The 22,122-nt window shown below is 45.0% G+C and overlaps 1 protein-coding gene across 6 annotated transcripts in view; it reads right to left on the reverse strand.

Annotated features, from left to right (window-relative positions):
* Positions 1-22,122, reverse strand: part of qkia (QKI, KH domain containing, RNA binding a) — a 74,670-nt gene that overhangs the window by 8,511 nt on the left and 44,037 nt on the right. For all 6 annotated transcript variants that reach the window (XM_019872113.1, XM_019872109.1, XM_019872108.1 and 3 more), the window contains exons 4-5: positions 17,270-17,413; positions 1,573-1,660 (exon numbers count right to left, since the gene is read on the reverse strand). In XM_019872113.1, the coding sequence (XP_019727672.1) occupies positions 1,573-1,660; positions 17,270-17,413 (232 nt within the window). The remainder of the gene's footprint in view (positions 1-1,572; positions 1,661-17,269; positions 17,414-22,122) is intronic.

Here is a 22,122-nt window from a genome sequence, read left to right on the forward strand (position 1 = left end):
GGGGGGGAGGGGGGCAAAAGGTAAAATTAGTCCATGCAATGATCATGGTGGTGGACCACAAAGCAAAACAAAATAACCCCTCACACCGAAACAAAGCTTGCTGTCGTCGTCCCCACAGTGCAAAGCATACAAAAAAATCCCTCGGGCAGCAGCGGCTCAAACATTGACTGCAAATAGCATGAGAAGTGACGTGAACAACACACACAACACGCGCGCGTGGTGGACCCAAATTGAATCGGTAACTCAGCAGAGGTGACACACCAACACGCCAAGACCATTACCGGAATTGAATGATCATTACATCCAAACTCTTGCAAGAAATGTTCACCATCTTGGGGTGTCAAACTCATTTTGGCCGTGGACTTTGTAATTATGTTTTCCTTCGGAAGGCCGAATGAATTGTGGCTGTGAAACTATTGGTGTCATCTGCTTGCAAAATAGCCAACATGAATAAAAGTGAAGACAATTTTGGTCAAGATTTCTGTAACAAAGCCCCCAAAATGATGTGGCTGGCCTCATCCGGCCCCCCGTAACTTGAGTTTGACACCGTTCATTTTTAAGGCTGGCTATTGATTCGGGATGCATCCAATCCGATACATGCAATCACAAAAGTGACCATTGTTTTGTGACACATACAAACACAAACTGTCCAAATTTGTCTGTTAAATTTGGCTGGAGTGAATTGTTGCATCCCTAAAAAAAAAAAAAAATGCTAGCAAACACAACATTTCAAGAGTTTGCATGTGCTTCAGAAGCATCCCACAGGCAAGTCAATCAAATTAAACAGATATCATCAGTGTTTCTATTTGGGATGGGAACACTAATTGTTGAACTGATGGATCTGTCAATGGTGTGAAATTGCTTGTTGAGGCAACAAGATGAAGTACACTCGTTGGCTGCGACGGGCGTCGAAGCTGTTGACTCAACCAGGAGGGATGTCCATCTACATCCACGTAGCAACGACAAAAGATGTCGGATTGCCCCCATCCCATTCAAAGCGATATTTGCGAATCACCATTTCCGCAGCGGTTGCGATCGCAGTGACATTGAACACATTAAAAGCCGAATGCCAAGAGCGCGTTTTTTTTAGGTTGTTAGCGCGGTTATATGATCCATGGATGCTTCTTCGGTGAGCAGATGTGTCAACTAGATGGCGACATGCAGAGCTTGAGCGCAGTGAGCTGCAGCGGTGCGCTGCAAAGTTAAGAGCAAGTGGATCACCGAGCGACCTTGGCTGGAGGGAAAAAAGGGTGGACGGAGAAAGGGTGGATGGAGGGGAAAGGAGCGCGGAGGACAAAATGGAGGTTCTCCGGCTACTCGTGGTGGAGTAGGTCAACACAGATTATTTGGTCAGCTTGAAGAGGGGTGTGCTCATGGACACACACATGTACACAGGCCATCTGACTAAACACTGATTCCATGGCGGTGAAGGCTGTTAATTCATAAGAAGCTAATTGAGTAAATGGTCTTAATTAAATGTGTAGCATGCAGGGGGAAAAAAAAAAACAAATACGGGTGTCCTATGATGAAATGGGCAATGTACATTAGTGGTGTTAATCGTAGTTCACTCACGCGCTTTGATGTTGTTGTCTCGGTAGGTCCCGTTGAGAATGGCCAATTCCATCAGCTGGACCTTTTTCAAATTGTCTTCCCCTTCCGCCTGTTGGGGGGGAAAAAAAAAGCATGTCGATAAATCAATGTCAACTACGACACAGGGCCAATTCATTGACTGTTCAGAAGAATTGTGTCCGTTGTTCCGAGTGTGTCTTCTACAGAAACACGAACATAGCGTAAGATTTGGGTAGTTGAGGTACCCCGACACAGGCCTCCACGACATTATTCATCTCAATATGACGCTGGTGACAAAGCAAGCGTTCAGAACATTCCCAGACTCATGTATACCGTTTAAAAAGAGCAATTACCGTATTTTCCGCACTATGTGGCGCTTCGGAGTACAGTCAAACCTCGGTTTTTGTCCATAACCCGTTCCAGAAAGCTGTTCGAAAACCGAATCGTTCGAAAACCGAAACCACGCTCGTCTACCCGAGGAAGCGTCATTTCCCCGTGTAAGGAAGGCGAGAGGAGTCAAGTGGTGCATTCAAGTGCGCTCAGTTTGTTCGAAAATCGAAATTTGTTCGTAATCCGAGGCATAAAAAACTCGAAATTTTTGGTCGAAAACCGAATTGGTCGAGAACCGAGACGTTCGAAAACCGAGGTTTGACTGTATAAGGCACACCTTCAATGAATGGCCTATTATGAGACTTTTCATATATAGGGCGCACCGCATTATAAGGCACATAGGATAGAAGCCACAATAAAGGCTGCAGTTGCATTACGCATCCACTAGATGGAGCCACGCTAAATCCAATACAGCTTTATTTATATAGAGCAGGGGTGTCAAACTCATTTTTTGTCGCGGGCCATTTCGGAGTTACAGCTTCCCTCGGAGGGCCGGTGCAAAATCTAAAAAATGTTTATTACCCGTGACAATTTGATCAATAAAAAAGTGGAACTAATTGTTGATTAAATGTCATGTTGGTGAGAAAATGGGGCAAAGCGCACCACTTGTCTGAAATCAACAGAGGCGCTTTGGATTGTCTCAACTGCATCGCCATCTGAAGAACAAAACAAGAGTCGGCTAAAGTAGGTGAGCGAAATGCAACGCTCTGGCCATTAATAATGATTCATCATATTGAGGAACTTTCCTCCATTCTCATTCAAAGAAATGTCGACAACACACCAATTTCAGGAGAAGCCAAATTGCAGATAAAGCGAAGCATTCACCATGGCAACCATTTTCCACAAATTGCAGGCGTGGGCGGTATTTAAAAAAAGGAAAGAAAGCTAATTGACGTCAGCGATTCTGAAGAAACCTTTGTCGTTAAAATGTTAAAAGAGACATCAAGTTGGATAAATGCATATTCATAATCCATATCAGAAGAATGATTACAGTGATCCCTCACTTGTTGCGGTTAATGGCGACCGACACCCTGCTGCGAAGTGAAAAACTGCAAAGTAGGGAGACTCAAGGTGCTGGGCGGGGCTGCAATGATGCGCAGCCAATCAGCTCACAGGATGAATTCATTCGGTGCTGTCATTGGTCGATGTCACACCAGGAACCAATCATGCGCCTTGGATGAGTGCCCGCTGCATATACAGTACAGACATGTAGTACAAAACCTCACAGTCATTCAGCCTTTTTTTTGTGAATCCAGTACTTTGGAAAAATCCGCGATGCACAGAATCCGCAATCAGTGAATCGCGAAGTAGCGAGGGATCACTGCACAGTCATTTTCTTGACTCCCTTGTGTGCAACAACCAGCCCGGCGAACGTCACTCCCGCAAAACGGCAGCCGCTTTCATTACGGCTAAATTCAGGGACCCACATTTTTCACGTAAAGCAAAACAACCACTCACACCCAGCGCCTGTTCCTGCTGAACATTCAATAACCGTGTTGACAAACAAGGCTTGGCCAGGTAGTACGTCTTCATTCAAGCAAGTGTTAGGGTAAAAATAATGGAGGGTGCAGTGACACTTAGCTTGACCCCGGTTTGATGTATCGATCTATCACGACTTGGTCAACAAACGCATCACTGAAGAGACATTTTGAAAGGGGGGGGGGCAGTAAGCATGAAGAGTGAAGAGTAACCATCATTAAATCCCACGTGGACGAGCAAGTGCGCTCGACGCTGTGCTCATCCATTTGCACGTAAACACCTCAAGTGCCGTCACAATCACCCTCGGCGAGAAAAAAGCGGAGACAAGCGAGCAGAGCAGACTTAATTCTCGGACTCGCAAACACTTGGGCAACAGTCTGCTGCTCTATTGAGGTGCCGATAAGGAAAGACGGGGAATAAAAGGATGAGGAGGGTGAAGAGCTAAGCCTTCCCCTGAGACTCCTCTTGAATGCGGCAACAGTGAGTTGCGAGGAAGTGAGTGCACGCAAGGTTAAGTGAGAGGAAAAAAAGTGACAAGTTGGTCTCTCAACTAAATATAAGGCGGTGGAGAGTCGCAGCTGTGTGTGTGTGCGCAAACCGTGTGTGTTTAGTGGAGCAGCACGTCCAATTAACAAGACAAGAAACTTCTCGGTGGAGTCGGCGCCTCACTCGTTACCCACCGCGTTCCCTGAGGGCTGCAACTTTTTACAGGCGGCGACACTTTTCCCATTAAAGACGACGCGAAGGACAGGATAGGAGCGCGAATGCAATTCGTCGCGACGCAGCATACATGTAGTTGAATTTGATTACGATCGAACGCATTGCAAAGTTGAGACAGGGGTGTCAGTTTTAATGTGAAGGGCAAAAAAAAAAAAGATGGTACCAAAGTCAAAAAATAAATAAATCAATATTCGCTCTTATCTTGGAAGTACAATTATTCAAACTGAAGTAATGGGTACTCGACAGATGAAATTGAGGCTCACGAAATGAGTGTCAGAAAAGTTCCAGGACTGGCAGCTTGACTGCTGCGTTTTGTTTATTTACTGACTGAGACGAGGTGAGAGTTAGGTCAGGACAACTCGTGGTGGCTTCATCATGAGAATGAAATGGCCACAGTGCCGACTACGTTTTCTCGTTAGCGGCGTCTCCCTCCTTCGAGGCCAAGCGGTGGTGGTTGTGCATCCATTGTTGACGTGACTAATTGGATCAGGTCATTGGCTAACAAAGTAAACCCTCAATGAAGAGCATCTGTCCCCCCCCACCCACCCACCCAAAAAAAATCATGACGAATTACTTTTTGCAACCCTTGAAGTGCACACATTAATTAACAAGGCCAAACAGCAGCAGCCGAGAACACCTGAAAAGTCTGCGAAGTCGACATCATTTGATCAAACTCGATTATCTTTGCACAACCTCGAGGACGAAACCGCAAATTAAAGAAAGCGGCTGCTTTTATGTCTCTCGCAAGATGCATGCGAGCGTTTGAGCGGGCTCAGCGGCGGGCTGCAGCTTCAAATCGACTCACGCTGCGATTTGGATGTTTTGGACTGCTCGCGTATGCGCCCTTCGATGACGGAGCTGAGGGTTTGCGCGGGTGCAACGGGCGCAGATGAAACAACCGGGGAGGCACCATTTTCGCGACTTTGCAAAGGTGGCTGCTGACACGAAAGGGAAGATGCGGCGAGGACGAAGAGGCCGCGCCACTCAAAGGAATGCTGCTGAGTGAACGCCACCCTCACCCAAATGCAGTTTGTTAGGTCAATCCTCCAACCTCCACCATTTTTTTTCCCCTCCAGAAGCTATTTTGACCGATTCACCGAGGCAAATGTCACCTGCCTTTTTTTCCTCGGGTTGTCTTTTCTCCGTGAAAGCTCAGTGAGCACACCTGGCAGTATGAGTGTTCCAGTTTGCTCGAGACAGGAAAGATGACAGCTCGGCAAAGTCTGCAGACATTGGCTGTAAGAGGTGGTGCGGGAGGGGGGACGGGGGGGTTACCGAGATAATACAGAGCAGGACCGTTGGGAGCGGAGTCGGATCGTTTTAAATCATGTAGTGTTGCGAATGTCTCCCGACCGCAGACGCCGCTTGGATCAATGTTTGATGAGCGCCATCAGGGAGCACAGTTTAACACTTTAATCTTGCCACAATTAAGAGACTCCTCGCTACGGATTCACTAGCTATAAAACATTCACGCTAAAAAAAAAAAAAAGGAGAGTGTGTCTGTAATGATCTGCGAGCTCAAATACCCCAGAGAGCGGTGCGGAATAGCAGATAGCGAGACAGCCAGATTAGAAGAGGAAGTTATCCTTTCGTCTGCCTAACATGCGCACATGCATGTACAAGCAAGCCTCTCCCTTCCCTCTCCTGTCCATCAATGGGGGGAGGGGAGGGAGGGGGGGGGGACGCCACTCAATAAAGCTGCTCCATCCACGAGAATCAGATTCAATCAATAAGGCCTATTTGTGCGATCAGCGGAGCGGTAAAAGCTATCAGGGAGGAGCAAGAGACAGGGAGGGTGAGGAAGAGGAGGACGGAACTGAAGGTAGACAGCGGGCGTGATGAGATAAAGTAGGTTAGCCATGTCCCACTGCCTTCCTGACAACCTTGCAATGAGGTCGCACCTCGCATTGCTAAATTGTCATCGTGACACCTTCGCTCTTCCGGTTATGTTTTTTTTTTTTTGGCATGTGGGAGGAAACCGGAGTACCTGGAGAAAACTCACACAGGCCCACACATGCAGGCTCCTCACAGGAAGGCCGGAGCCGGGATCGAACCAACGACCTCTGCGCTGTGAGGTCGACGCGCTAACCACTCGATCACCGGGCTGCCCTAGCACAATACCCACACATGAAAATAACGATCTAAAGAAAGGGGCATGCTTACATCACAATATCGCTAATCTTTCGCCATGCACCTTTTGGCCCAAGTGAACTAAGCAAGCAAACAGTTCAGACAATTTCAGACTTATAATAACAATAATAATAATAATTATTATGATAATAATACAATACAATACATGCTGATTGATATGGCGCTTTCATAACAGCTGTAACAAAGCGCTGAACAAAACAATAATAATACATTTTACTGATAATCTGGAGCAGCTGAACATATGGCAGCTGCCCGTACAAAACGTGGACAAATCGGAACACTTTGCATGCCTGCAACAGATGGGTGTCTTGTCTTTTGAGTGTTTATGGAGTCACAGTCTCTTTTATCGACAAGCGAGCGAGGATGCAAGGGGTGGGGGTGGGGGGGTACTTTCCCACAAAACGGCAACAGCCGTTCTATACGGCAGCGCAGCTTGGAGACGTTAAATAACGGGTGTGGCAGAGAGAAGACGCCTCGGCGGGAGTGGAAAAACAGTGGGGAAAGTGTAAATGATGGAGGAGACGATGCAGGCGGAGAGGGATACCCGGAGAGAGGACGAGACGGCGCGGTGAAAACCAATTTGTCTCCTCCCCGGTGGGCTGACACCGGCGGAGGCTTTGCTTTCCATCATTGGCCTCACTGCCAGTCACAGCAAATCCACACACACTTGACCGCGTGCACGTAATGTCGGGGCCCGGGCAGGGACAAGGGGTCAGTCTCTTCAAACCAGCGCAATTACCTTCAGAGGTAAACACAGCGTGCCCCCCCCCCCCCCGAGTGCCTCGTGGGATACGGAGTGAGGTGGAATGTCGGAATGAGCGGGGAGGGACGATCCTACAGGAGGGAGGAATGGATGACTTCATGTACCGCTGAAGGGTTGAACCGGTAGCGACGGCAGCTGTTTTTATTCCTGTCCCTCCATCACACACACACACACACACATGCACCCGTTTCCCATTTCTCTTTCGTCTCCTTCCCAAACTAACATCTGGAGGAAAATGATTACTGCCATCACACTGCCAAGATGACTAATCAACAATTCCACACTGTGCAGGAAAAGTGGCGTGCTAAAAGGGGGAAGGAAGAAATGAGCGCTTGTAATGAGCCTCAAAACATCTCAACACCAAAATAAACAAAACGACGAGGCTAATCAATTTGAGACGGCTCAAACAAACTTGCGGCTTGTCTCGGGGCGGAAACAAAAGCCGGACCCGTCTGACAAACCAGAGACCCGTTTTGTAAATGAAACCTGCGCTGAAACCAATGTACAAAAATAAAGCGGAATAATAATAATAATAATAATTAATTTCTGTCTGAATTAATTACCAAATAACACAAACGCAGTAGTTAAGTCAGCATTTTGGTAGGTCTGAACAATGCGGTGAAATGTAATTGTATGATTTTTTTTTTTACTGAAAATATCGACATCGCGGCATATGATTATCATGATAAAAATGTCAGATTTTTCTGCATCGCCCACGACAACGCACTGGATGCAGCGCAAATTCCCTTTGTTGACATTAAGCGATATTTTTTTTTTGACTGAAAATATCGACATCGCGGCATATGATTATCAAGATTAAAATGACCGATTTTTCTGCATCGTCCACGACAACGTACCGGATGCAGCGCAAATTCCCTTTGTTGACATTAAGCTATACTTTTTGAGTAAATCAATAGCGCCTGTTCCTGGCATTCAAGTAGCGCGCTGCAAAATTGCCTCCAAGACGTAATTAATCAACAACCAATTTCAAACAACCCGCACAGTTCCTTATCGATCAATCTATTACGTCTTTTTTGAAAAAGCAAACTACTTGAGTAAATCAATAGCGCCTGTTCCTGGCATTCAAGTAGCGCGCTGCAAAATTGCCTCCAAGACGTAATTAATCAACAACCAATTTCAAACAACCCGCACAGTTCCTTATCGATCAATCTATTACGTCAAATTAAACGCTCAACGACGTTACCTCTCATTGAACCAATCCCATCCACGCGTGAATGTCTGACGGGTGGCTCGCAGCAGCTGGGGGGTGGGATTAGCGTCTTGTTCAAGGGCATTTCAACACACAGATTAACAGACAACACGCGTTATCTCATGAAACCGACATGACTTCCTATCATCGTAAATTTTCCCTTGACAGACTGATTCTTTTCCCAAATGTCCAGGTCAACGCAATCTCCGGCAACGGTCGGCCAACGTCTTCCTTTAAATGGGCATCGCGTTCCCGGCAAAGCCTCTTTATTGCCCCTTCGTACCTTTTGCTGACTGCGGCAGCCTGAGACAGCTCCGTTAGCGACGAGCGCCATTAGTCATGCTAAACCACCGACACCCTCGCTCATTAGCATAGACGCAAACCTGACTCCAGTCAGATTATTACAAACACTTTGCATCTGCTCCTCCCCATTACAGTCAATCAAATGGCTTAGCGAAGTACTGTTGAAATTCCGGAGTTGAATCTCGTGCTCATACTTTACTTCCTGCTACAAAACAAAGCCCGCTCGGTCCGAGGCTTTTCGCCAAAAATCTGTCTGATGTAGAAGTATTCATCTAATTAAAGTGCTTTTGCTCGACGCTGCCGCAGTTGTACTCGTTTACGCAAATAGACGAGAACCGAGCGCTAAAAGGCAGAAATTCTGAGTGACGTTGTTTATTCTTCAAAGCGGGCTGGCATTTCATGTAACATAACAGCATTAAGAGTGGATTAAAGTCCACATAAATAACCTTGAAAAATACATCGAGATTTAACAGCACGATTATTCCGGCTTGCGGAACTGCGTCGGTTTCGACAGATGATGTTGCTGACTAAGTGCGGGCGGGATGATGCGCTTGCGTTGTACAACCCGACAAGCAAGCAGCTGTCCCTTGTTCTCTTGTTCCGTGTTGACCCCTTGCAGCCCTTATGCCAAATTTGTACCCTCATCCGCTCCCTGACTCTTTCTCCCTTCGCATTTATCCCTTATTCGACCAGGCTGCCAGACGGTGTATTGTTCTGTCACTCGCGATCCTTTAATGCCCTCCGATCGAGCGGGGAATATCTTGAGGGGATTTGGCTAGGGATGATTGGGGGTGGGGTGGGGGAGGGGGGCTTTAAATACCGACAGAGGATTTGCATCAGATTCCGAGATCCTGACTCAGAGATGATCACCGCAGCTTTAGCGAAGGACAGAAGTGAAAAGTACCTCTGGCAAGGAGCGGGACTCTTAATACGGAACCTGCCTGGTTTTGTACTGTCAAGCTTTGAACACTTTGCTGAGATTTTTAGTGCAACGCGGTTCAGTAAAATTACAGAGTAATAAGTGCAACTGTTGATTCCAGAGAAACAACACCAAATATTCTATTACGTGATCAAGTGAACATTCGCGACTTCAAGAATACCGTTTTAACAGGTTGACGTCGAATCTCATGTTTGTAGGAGGCCATCAATGTTGAGGTGGCCAAACTTGGAGAAGAATGAGGTTTACAATCGTTCGGAGCTCGCAGGGGTTGAATGACATCAGACCTCAGACTTCAGGTCATCCGATGCTAAGCTTGCCGCAATCCAATTTCCTTGCGTGAACACTTTTCAACAAGGTTACTGGGGGGTGCTGGGATCAAAGTGTGCTTGCATGTGTGTGTTTACACGTCGCAGATGGTTCAGTTTGGCCTTGGCAAAACATACTTCCCTGGATGGCTTTAAAAACGTCTCCTGCTGCGTCTTTTGTGACGTCATCCTAATTGTGACGATGATACAATGAAACCGCAAGGTTTTTTTATTTTTTATTTTATATATGTATGCGCACAAAAACAGACTTCAGCATTTCGTCGACTCACTGTAAAAGGGGATTAGGAGGACCTTCAAAGCGAAGCAAAGAGATCGGCCAGGGGGCCCGCAGGGTCCCCTCTCGTGACCACTGGGAGGATCATGGCAGATTAAAAACAGCCAAGCCTTGTTACCAGCTTCCTCTAATTGACTATTGCATTGGGTCACTTGAGGAGGTCTCTGAAGGACAACCAGGCCAGGTGGATTGGGAACTTTTTTTTTTTCTTACACTGTTGGAAGGCACCTTTGCGGTTCGCGACTCAGAGATGGAGTGTGTGAAGAGAAATTAACAGGACAGTGCGACAGAGGAAGGTAATTTTGCCACTGGCGCTGAGAGCTTGTGTACATACGGCACACGTTCGCTTGGGGAATCGTAGTCGACTTGAAAATCTGAGTGAAAGAAATGGAAAAAGGAAGCAGGACTAATTCCCGTGGAGACCTGAGGGGAAAGATCAATTTTGATACTCAATGACAGCTGAAGGAGGGAAAAAAAAGAAGCAAGAGCAAGTATTTATAGCTTAGGGTTTGAGTTTGCGTAATTAATTACGGAACAAACGATTGTGTTGGAGTGACATCAATACATGAATTTCTGGAAGATATTTGAGGATGTGATGCACCTGGAGTTGCGGTTCATTTTCCCAAGAGCTTTGCCAAATAAAAAAAAAACAACTCTTCTCCGGCTCGTGCAAGGTGCAAATGCACAAAATCCCTCAAAATACAAGTGTCCCCTCAGGGAGACGCTTACGAATGGTCATGGCCTGCTTGTGGTTGCAGTAAATGTATTTTTCCAGACAAATTGCAGAGTGGCTAATGTAGTCATATTTGGATTGGAAAGGCGGTCACGGTTATCTCCACAGGGGGGTACTGATCTTAAGGGTGGGAGCCACCTGTCTGCCCCTCAGGAGGCCATTAAAACGCGCTACAAGCAGGGATGGGCAGATGGAGAGCGTGGTGGGAGGAAATAGCGGGAGGATTCCATCAGCCAAGACCAGATCGAGTCCCTCCTGTTGGATGCGGGCAGACAACATGCAACCAATCTCTTAAAAAAAAAAAAAAACAGGAAAAAAAAACATGTTTGTAGCTGGGATGATGTTTTTATTTTACCCACTGAAAAATAATTAATGAGTTGGGCAGTCCGCCCAGGTGTACCTGCATTCATGGCTGGCCAAGGACTAACTTGGCTGAAATGACCCAAACTGTACTCTTGTGTGTTAGTTCTTAATTCCAGGTTAGTACTGAATTAGAAAATAAGTGAAAAAAAAAGTCACCCAACACTACTCACGTGCTTACATTGAATATTTGACACCGACATTATTGCATTACTGACAACCACGAACTGTCGCAAATGCTAATGAAGTGGAACATGCTCGAGCTGAAGTCCCCCAGACAAGATAAAATTGCGAGAAGCAAAATTTGGGGAGGAAATATGTCCCACAAGTGGCACCGAGCAAAAGTGTGATGACAGAACCTGCATTCGAACTTTTTGTGACATAGGGATAAGATATATTTCGAGTTCCTTCCCCCTTTAGTTTTACTGCAGTCTGTTAACTGCTCCATAAACACCTTTGACGGGAATGCTAAACGTTTCTTAAAACGGCGCTTGAAGATTTTACAATAGTGACAGCTTGAGCCTGGAACAAATTCTCACATTTCCTATGGGAACATTTCTTGTCAATGACAACAACTTGGGGATTCCGGCGCAACATTTGTGGCCAATCTTGTGGTGCTTAATATTCCGTTTCCATCTCCATAGCATAATTCAAGATACTTCCCGTCTCATATATGACCTCAAAATATGAAGGCTGGCTGAATGAGCATCACGGTGCCACACTCAAGCGATTACATGCGTGGATGTGTCATGGTGACTCCAACTTGGTAAGTATAAAAGGAGGACAGTGTGGAGAGGTCGCGCAGTCGGGAGGGTAATTTGAAAAAGCGTGATAAACACACACGCGGACTGTGCTGGAATGTAATGTAATGCGCCTTCCCCGTACAGGCTTGTCGCTATCCAGGGAGGTGTAAATCACCTTAGGTTAATATGATCCGGCGCAACTCTTTTATTAGCCTGATGAAGGTAATAATAGTCTGGAGGGAAAAGTGCTGCCAAGTTGGCAGAAAAACACCAACCCACAGCCTTCATCTACTTGAGTTCTTTATATTCATGAAAATGGGACAGTAAAATGGAATGAAAGATGTTCGATATTACTGCAATAAAATAACGGAGTTGTCCTTTTAGTGCAGTCCTTGTCAAGATTGCATGATTTGCATCACCGGGGAGTTGTTAGCGGTCAACGGTCTGCAATTGCAGATCAGATCTGTTGTGATTTTTCTTTTTTAATTATTGCTATTATTCTAATTCAAGTTTGTTTCATCTGCAGCGTCAGCAGAAGCATAAAATGGTACGCATACGTACGATCGTTTCTGTGATTGACATGCTGCAAAAGCGCGCCCCATGCCTCCGTGTCAGGTCTCGACGAAAGGTAGCCAGTGATTTCCTTTTCACAAATTGTTGTATCTATTTTAATTTTTCTGTTTTGTTCGTGTTAGGGGCCGTTATGGCTGTTGCTCCTCGTGGCATAAGCGTGTGCGCGCGTGTATGCGTGCACGTTTGATCGCGGGAGGTCAAAAAAGGTCAGGGCAGCCCCGGTTTATAAAGCTAACAATGCTTTGCTGATGTTTGATTTGATTCATTGCATTTATGGAAACGTTCTGCCAAACGTATGTAGCCGAGCTTTCATTCAATTACATCCCGCTGGGTTACAGGTAACGACCGAGAGCCCTTTCCAAGGATTTCCCATCATCATTTATCATCAAACAAGCACAAATGTTGATGGTCCATCAATTACAAAATTGTAGGGTACAAAAGAGTGTCTTCAAATGGAGGTAGGGAGAAGTAAATTTGGAAGCTACAATGGGACCCGATGATGGCTCCCCTCCCGCCTCCTTCTTGTGGATAATAAACAACACATATCATGCAGGAGGAACATTAAGAGTAAATAAAGGAGAATGACAGTGATTGGACCTAAGAATATAAACCTCATTAACTGGGGAGGCACACATGGATGGATGCGGCCAGATGGTGTTTTGTACTCATTTGTCATACACCGCTGACAGAGGAGGAGGAGGAGAAGAATGAGAGTTGAAACGGAATAAAGACAAAACACGTGATTATTGAAGAGGAATATTCAGTGCGGACTTGTCCGTCTAAACGGGAGGGCGAGATTCATTCTGCATAATTTACTTCCCGAGACCGTGCCTGTGACGCTAACAATACCGTAGATGTACAACTCGAGCATAGTGGTACAAAGTACAAACGCGATCGCTTGCCTTAAACTGAGACAATGTGGCGTAAACACTTGAAATTCCAAACGAGGCCTATTTATCTCCGCGGCGTAACAATTTAATCTGTCAGTGAGTAAAATATGCCGCTCCGTGTCTCCAGGGCAACGTGTTTCTATTTACATTAGGGGGTTTATTCTTTGTTCCTTTACAAAGCAAATGATATGCTTGATTCATCATATCAACATTAGACGGGAACAGAATGCAAGTGCCAACAGCGCACATTGATTATTTCGCTTTTGGTTTGATGTCCTATTACGCTAAACTAGTTTGTGTGTGGGTTTTAATGCTTTATTTTAGTATTTTAATTTTGGAAACAGAGTAATTCTATTTTTAAAAAAAATACAGGGGGACCTCTGAAACTGAATCATAGCCCATGTGGTCAGAAATATAAGGGCCTTTCCCGGATAATTCCTGCAAAATCTTGGTTCTCGCAGGGTACATACCGACAAACATTCACACCTGTGCAATATTTCGATTTCCGTGAATCTGACGTACAGAATTTTGGAATGAAGGAAGAACATGAAAACTCAAAATCAGAACTGCGAGGCGCACTGCTTCATCAGGCTGCCTCAAGTTACCATTCGATCAAATGTAAGTGTAAGCTACTGCCTCACTTTAGACTTGAAGTCGGTCCTGTTGTTTTATATCAGCATGTGAGTAGAGGTTACCCAAAGTGCAGTTTGCCTCTGCTCAGTGTGAGGGCCTCAACCAAAGACTGAAGTGTGGAGCAGGGCAATTTCGACTGGGGCGCAAGAGTGTGTGTCTGTGTGCATGTAAGTGGATGCAGGTTGAGCGTGTGGCACGTGCGTGTGCGAGTGTGAGGGCAGGATCAACAGAGGAAATCCACACTTGAAAGAGAAGCTCCCAGCCATCGCTGACTGCCCCCCTGGTCTCTCTCATCTTACAGACGTTATCCTGACGCTAGGTTTATGCGGGAGGGGAGGTTCAAAAGTTCACAGGACCGAGGGAGTTATGAAGACCATGACTGGGGGCACGGGGGAGGCTCTACCAACAAGCAATCAGAGTCCTCATCCTGCACTGTCAGAATTATTGATTGATGTGGTTTTAAATAACTGTCATTGTAGCCAGATTTTTTTTTTTTAGACCTGTAGCTATCAAATATTTTTAGAATTGCGTATTATACCGATTATCCGACTGATGAATGAAGTAAATGAATAAAAATAATTAAAATAGACTTTGCGTCACTAAATAATAAAATGCGCATGTGCGGTGAGAGTATTACTTTTGTCCACTTGGGGTCGCCACCCTCACATTTGATATCCTCGACGTTGAGTGTGTATGGCTTTAAAAGGTGGGGCCTAGCCTGGTGAGTGACCTTGACGCTGTCAGCTAGCTCAAGTTGTATACATCAGCAGCCCATTTATTATTTAAATGCATTTTAAAAGACATAAGCACGATAAGTCAACTTTTTTGGCGATTTTAGCCATGTTAAAATAATTCCTCACCAAAAGCAACCCCCAAAGTGGTGGGTGTTCCTCCATTCACTCATCTTGGAGCATTCATGCTCATTCCTCCTCTTGAAGCATCAACCGCGCCCCAGCCAAGAAAACAACCGGGTCCACACTTGGTGATGTCTCTGATTTGGTGCGTCAAATAAATTATAAAATGTTCCCACGTAGCCCCCGCAATGTGCTCAAGTGCTAGTCACTGCTGTTTGGTGCACTGCATGAGTTTTTTCAATGTGGTTTTGAAATGTCCGACTTTGTGAGCGGTTACTTAACGTACTTAAAAAAATAAAGCTAATAAACCGACATACAAATCAATATAAAACTACATTAAAAAAAAATGATGGCTGCTGTGTGAACCACTACACTACCAATGCCCCTTTCCTCCATCCCAGAGTGAGCACAGCGGGTTAATTCCTCCTGAAAGGGTACACAAGGATTGATGTTTTTGATTTCATCTTAATTTATGGCTGAGCAGCAACTACAAAACTAAAGGAAAACAGGAGGCCAATGTAGTTTTTGTTGTTCCCTAAAGCTTGTTCACTGAACGGGAATAAAAGGACGACCTCATTTGGTTTCCTGTGTGATTTTCCTAAAGGGGATTTTTACACTGCCAGATGTGAGGAAGATGCCCTTCATTAGTACAATGCCTATGCACCAACGCCGCACTTAAATCCAATTCAGTTCGGCGTGAAAAGGGGCATTACTGCCAGCCAGGACTATAGCCCACCCACCCACTCGTGATGTGTGTGAACTGACACGACAAAAATGTGGCAACCCCCCGGGGGGGTTCAAGCAGAGATAAAACATGCCAAGCCAACATACAGGGACACTTAGTCTGGTTTAATAAAAGAGCCATTTGCATTTGAGAAAGTGTCAGCTATGGTAAAACACATTAAAATCTAATCAGATCCCCTGAATATGGATTTATCGGACAGGTTTACAGCTTTAGCATTTGGATAAGGGCCATGTGTGTGTGTGTGTGTGATATGTAATTCCTGAAATATTTTAGACATGTCATTAATATCTGTACTAGAAAGAAGCTACCACTATGTATCTATTTATAAAATTGTATCCCAAACTCTAACATTTCACTCCACACTTTATATATATATATATATATATATATATATAAAGATATATATAAAGATATCTAAAAAGAACTACATATTTATTTATATCCAAATATATTTTGAAGAAAAAAAAATCTTAAAATTACAAGATATGAAACCTATTTTGTGACCAGACTTTTTTTTTTGAATATCAGTCTTAAACAATTTTTATCATATTTTTGGGGAAACAAGAATCTAATCTCTTATCTGACCGAATAGTTCATGTGATGAGCGACCAAACATCTGATCAAGTTCCAAAATAAAAAGGAGGAATTTGTAGATAAAAGGCAGCACTTTTTGTCACACTCCACCCAGATGAGTTTAGAAAGCCGTCACTGATTTACAGGGTCACCACTGGGGGCTTTTTATGTGTGTGTGTGTGTGTGTGTGTGTGTGTGTGTGTGTGTGTGTGTGTGTGTGTGTGTGTGTGTTGTGTATCACGTGACGACTGCATGTGCGCGTTTGCACTGACTCATCCAGCAGTCAACTGTCACTGCCGAGTATGGCTTCATTCTTGGCTTTGTGGGGGCACGCACACATTTGAGAGTGTGCGTGCGCGACAATGTTCAACTGTGTCAACATCTTGTGTGGGCATACACGCTGAGGAAACAAAACAAAGTGCCTAAAGAAATAACTGGCGGCCCGGATGCAGACAAAGAGTCCTGACAAGAAAAAAAGCACATGAGGTGATTTCCACGCTGGCAGGGTTAAAGGGAAAGGATAAACTAACATCCTGGACAGGAAGCTCCACACCACGCAGACTCTCTGAGCCCGTTTTTTTGGGTGGAAAACACACATTGAATTGAACCATATTAACCGAGTCATCCTGGCACTGACTCGCCCCGCAGCTTCCCAAGCTTCCCTATGTGCTGCCCCCCTGATGAGAAATCTGGGCCTTCAACTGCCCCGTCCACCTGGTCACCGCAGTCAACATGGAAAACACTCGCTGTTTGCCAGAATAGCGACGGCGGCTATCGGGGGGAAGCGGAGATGGAATGTGGCAGTCACAGCGGGCGACTGCCACTCGCGTTATTTATTTGTTTTTTTCCAGCACTCGGCCAAGCTGTTCCTGTGGTTTAGGTATGCCCGTAAACAGGATGCTAACGGCGAGCGGTCTACCATATGTAGTTCTGTTGTTCAGACCAAGATCGCGAAATTCAGTTCAGCGCTGTGTCACCTGGACCACAGGACCTCATCTTTATTGAGCTTAGCAGGCCCGAACGCCACACCGTGTACTTACAGCTGGTACGAGAAGCTTCTTCACCTCCTCCACGGCTCTCCTCATCTTGATCTCGGCTCTGGTCTGCGTGTCTTCCACGGCGATCAGGACATGAAGGTCTTCATTGAGGTGCTCCCAATTTGGCTTTCCTTTGTTCTGCTCCTCCTGGAAAGAGATCGACGCGTGAGTGAACGTGACTGCGTGGGTGTGCCGGAGCGCCACGGTGGCGACAAACGCATCAGAGGACGACATGGTCCTGTGAAGAGAGACGGGATGACAGGAGTGCTCCTTTAGTCAGCCATTAAGCGTTTGCTTTGAAGTGACATCTTTCTTTAGTAGAACACTTACTTGATGGAGACCCCCCCACCCCAAAAAAAATGCTATGCCCCGCAGCAATTAAACAGCACGAAAAAAAAAAGAATGGGTCGAGATTTGAGAGACAGGTGAAGCCTTTTTTTATTTTTTAAACTTAACTCATTGAGAATGGAACCATCATTTACATGACGTTACAGCTCATTCCGCATCAGTCTGGTTTTGCTGAGAACAATGGCGCACAGGTAACAATAGCTGTCTAAGGCAGCACTTGAGAACAACCAAGTGCCAAATTGTAGCGCTACATTTAACCTAACAGACATTTCAATTCAAAACTTGACCAACTGTGGTAAGTGCAGTGAGATGGGTAAAAAAAAAAAAAAAAAAAGTTCCAAAACCTGAATAGAGGAACACATGACGTTTTTTTAACTGTAACTGAATAACACCTGATTTTAATGATTGATTTTTATTTATTCTTTAAAACTCGCAGAGACAATTTCTAAAATATCACAAATTAACCAACCAAGTGTTCACATGGGTTGGTTAGTTTGAAAAAGGGGTAGAGTTTGACAAGTGCCAAAGCTTTGACTAGTGAAGTGTGAACTGTTATTATGGCACCAAAAAAAAAAAAAAAAGTGTGCTGTCTAGTTCACATGAGTTCACTTTAGCTCACGTGTGAACCCTACACTATGTAACATTTGGTTGAACGATAAAAATTCTAGTGTAAACACGATGCAAACTGGACCAAATGTGTACACCGTGTACTATGCTGTACTGTATCTTGTCCAGACCAAAGTAATACAAAGCACATGTGGCCTGTGCTCCCACTTGACTTGAGTTTCAGCTCTGTTGCTATTCGGGAAGCAGCTATCAGACAAATATTACACCGATTATCCAACTGATTGTGTAATCAGATAAAAGGTTATTTTGATTTATAAAACACCAAAAAAAATAACTGAGTGTGTGGCTTTAAAAGGATGTGCCTGGCCCGGTGAGTGATGTGGGTGTCAGCGAATGAGTGGAGAGTTGGCTGTTTTGCACGTTCGCGCCTGGCTGTGAACTGGCTCACCGTTAGACACTCTCAAATTGAATGTCTGGCCAATTCGTTGTCGCTGAAGAAGCTTGCGTATGACTAGCAGAGGTGGGCTACATTAAATTAGCTAACGTCACTCACCACCTTATGTTGCCACGCATAGATGCGCTGTCGTGAGCCGTTAGTTCTGCTTTGCAGTCAACATCACAACTTTGGACAATCTGTTTTTGAAACACACTTTCCCCCTGGGTTGCCATGATTGTGCCAACGAAGAGGTGAGCGAGTTAGTGTGAAAAAATGATGACTGTGAAGGACCAAGGCAGAGATTTTCCCTTTGACTTTTCTTGGGGGGGAATCAGCAATTGTTTCAACCCTCAATCTCATTCATCTGATAGCGTAGTTCACGTGGTCAAGTGTGAACGTTATCATCCAAACTCAGGTGTGCAGCACACACGCAGATCAAAGTGGCTCCAAGTTTGCTTCCAAAGTAGGATGTCGTAGTATGCGAACAGCGCTTGGCACAAATCGACAAGTTGCAAATTGGGCCAAACGTGTGAACTACGTCTTTTCATTTCTGATTGAATCTGAGTAACAAACTACAAGTAGGCTATGCCCAGACTTGACAGGGTGGATTCAGTTAAAACATAACGTGGCATGTTTGGTCAAGTTCCAATTGTCCGAATGATGCGTTACGGTTCTCTGGTGCGATTCGGTACACAATTGCTGGATTTGACGTGGTAACCCTGCAGATATTTAGGATACAGACCTGCATTAAAACAACAGATGAAAGCAGGGGGAATTAAACGAGCAAATCAAAATAGAAACTATACTTATACTATCAAGAATTACTGCCCCTCACCCACTCAAGCTGCAACTGTAGCAATTATGGCCCCGATCAATCCAAAGCAGCGTCACTGACCACAGCGTCAACAACATCGCCATTGTATGCCCCACGACGCATTGTTGCAGCGGCGCCCTGCGGCCGGCCTGACGTGATTTCTATTGAGTTGTGGAGCGCCAAGGAGAGACACACGGAGCAGAGTGCCACCCACCTGCTTTCTACTCTACAGAGAGCTGTTGCCATGGCACTGCTCTTTACCACGCACGTACAGAAAAGTTCAATATTCCACTCTCGTTTTCCCCTTTTCCACACAGGGAGGAAGGGCTCAGTTTTTCCACTCGGGCCATTATTCCACCGTGGCTGTTTGCTTATGGGCCATTCGGGGACACAGACTGAAAGGTGATTCGGCATATGCAAAATGGGGCATGGACAGTGTGGTTCAAATATAAAAGCACAAGTGCATACTATAACTACGTATTTTTCTTCACATGGCCTCTCTGCCCACGAAAGTCAACTACAATCTTGAGAACTATCGGTGCGTAGATGCGAACCAAGGCAAGGTCACAGTCTGCCTTCTGACAAAGTGACAAATACGAGGTTGGTAAGTTCAAGACAGGATTTTGTAGTCCCCGAGGAAACGCTTTACACTACATGGTGACACGTCACGTTAGAGTTGAGTTGGTAATGCTCGAAAACACAAAAGAGCTTGCAATTCGGTCCTTGCTATTACGAGTGGAGGTTAGTCCGACAATGGATTTCGGGCTACGTGGCACTAGCAGTTACGTGGCATTGAATGAATGCAATGGTCTTTGAACAGTACTTTCTCCTTTGAGCCAAGTGGCTGCTCTAAATTGAGGCTAAATGTCAACAGTCCAAACAGGTGCAGTACAGAGCCGAAGGGTGCGCAGAAGGACAACCAGGCAGGCAGTGATGTTCGGAAAGGAAAATACATTTGACAAAAACTGAACTTTCCAAGAAAACATCATTATGACAATACTGCAGAGCTCCCACAGAGTGATGAAAAGGTGGACTTTTAAAACAGTTGAAGAGTTAAACAAAACCCCCCCAAAAAAACCTTTGTGAAAATTATGCAATTGACCATATTTGGATACATGTGGTTTCTATGTTCGTCCGTTTCACACAGTTGAGAAAAAAAAAAAAAGAAAAAAGAAAAAGCTCAGTTGGTAGAGTGGGTCATCCAATGACCGAAGGGTCAGCGGTTCGAATCCCAACTCGAAGTGTCCACTTTTCCAGTGCCCTTCGGGCTTTTAAAGAGCTCCTCTCCCACTTTACACCCGGTGAAACTTTAAAGCTTCAATTAAATTCAATAGCTAGTGGAATATATACAAGACAATACGAAACATCCTGATTTATATAGCACTTTCACAACATAAAAACACGGACAGTTGTGCGATTTTAACCACTTTTCCCTCATACGCTTTGTTGTTTGAAGCAGTTTTAGATGAAAGAGGAGAGAATCCAAGTGTCCTTTAACCAGTGGATCAGAGACGTCATGCTCAAAATGTGCACGTCGGCTACAAGCTAAATTTGAAAGTCAACAAGAAGCTGTAGCGTCCATTGATGAAACAAACGAGATTGGTTCACCTCTCCTGTCCCATGTAAATCCGCTTCAATTCCAAGCGGCGACTCTCAGTTCCAAGTACGCGTACGCATATGTAACTTGAACCATGTTGCTATTTCCACAGCAGTCATCAATCGCGACTTTCAGCGCTAGCTTCCTCCCTTTGGGTACGTTTTTTAAGGACATGACAACAATCACCAGCAACAACAAACTAAGAAGAGTAAGCCGTCACGTCACATACAAGAGAGTGCCGCACTGAGAGCGACACAAGCGCTCTCTGAGGAAATGATGTGCAACGCGTCTTGTCTGAACAAATGTGTCACAAGAAAAAAGGTTGCGAGAGTTGTTTTATCAGTGTTAAGTGCAATCTGGGGATGGGTTATTATCCTTTAATATGTTCCGTCTCCTCCTATTTAACGTGGATGTGACTCTCTCGCACAGATACACAGATGGGCTTAGCCGTTTGACCACCGAAGCCATAAATTAGCATTTAGTGATCACTTCGTTATTTAGGCCTGATCTAGACTCCCTAGGTTGGATTTGCCCAATTCTAACTTGGGGCCAGTATACAAGTTTTACATCCACATGTATTTTCAAGTGACTCTTATCCGGTATCACCGTATTTATATTTGCTGAACGTCATTTCGGTATTACAGTGAATATTAAGATGTAAAACAGGTAGGCCATTCATGAAAAACATGAAGTACGGCGGAAAATTATGCTTGTCTTTTTGGACGAACGATGAAGTATTTTTAAACCACCTCGTAGTGTGCCGAGGACCCAGTTTGACCCTTAACCTCAAGGAAAGTCTTTCCCGTCACATTTTGGAAACAGCCTGCACAAAAATCAAGAAGGACCGGGAAAGAACATTTTTTTTAAATGCTCAGGAAATATGGCTTCAGACAAGAACATTTAATTTGTCTTTGTACTTGGCAGGCAAGGCAGATGCTGTGGGGGGGGGGGGGGGGGTGTTGTGAGGCAAAAGTCAGCCTTAAGACAAATGGGCTAAGAGGCTAACTTAACAAAAGGGTAATATTTCAACACTTGTTTGTCTGAGAAATAAAGTGAAGACAGTCCAAACCCATTAAGCAACTTTCATCCGCATC

Source organism: Hippocampus comes, unplaced genomic scaffold, assembly GCF_001891065.2.
Source record: "Hippocampus comes isolate QL1 unplaced genomic scaffold, H_comes_QL1_v1.1 scaffold610, whole genome shotgun sequence".
NCBI classification, from domain to species: domain Eukaryota; kingdom Metazoa; phylum Chordata; class Actinopteri; order Syngnathiformes; family Syngnathidae; genus Hippocampus; species Hippocampus comes.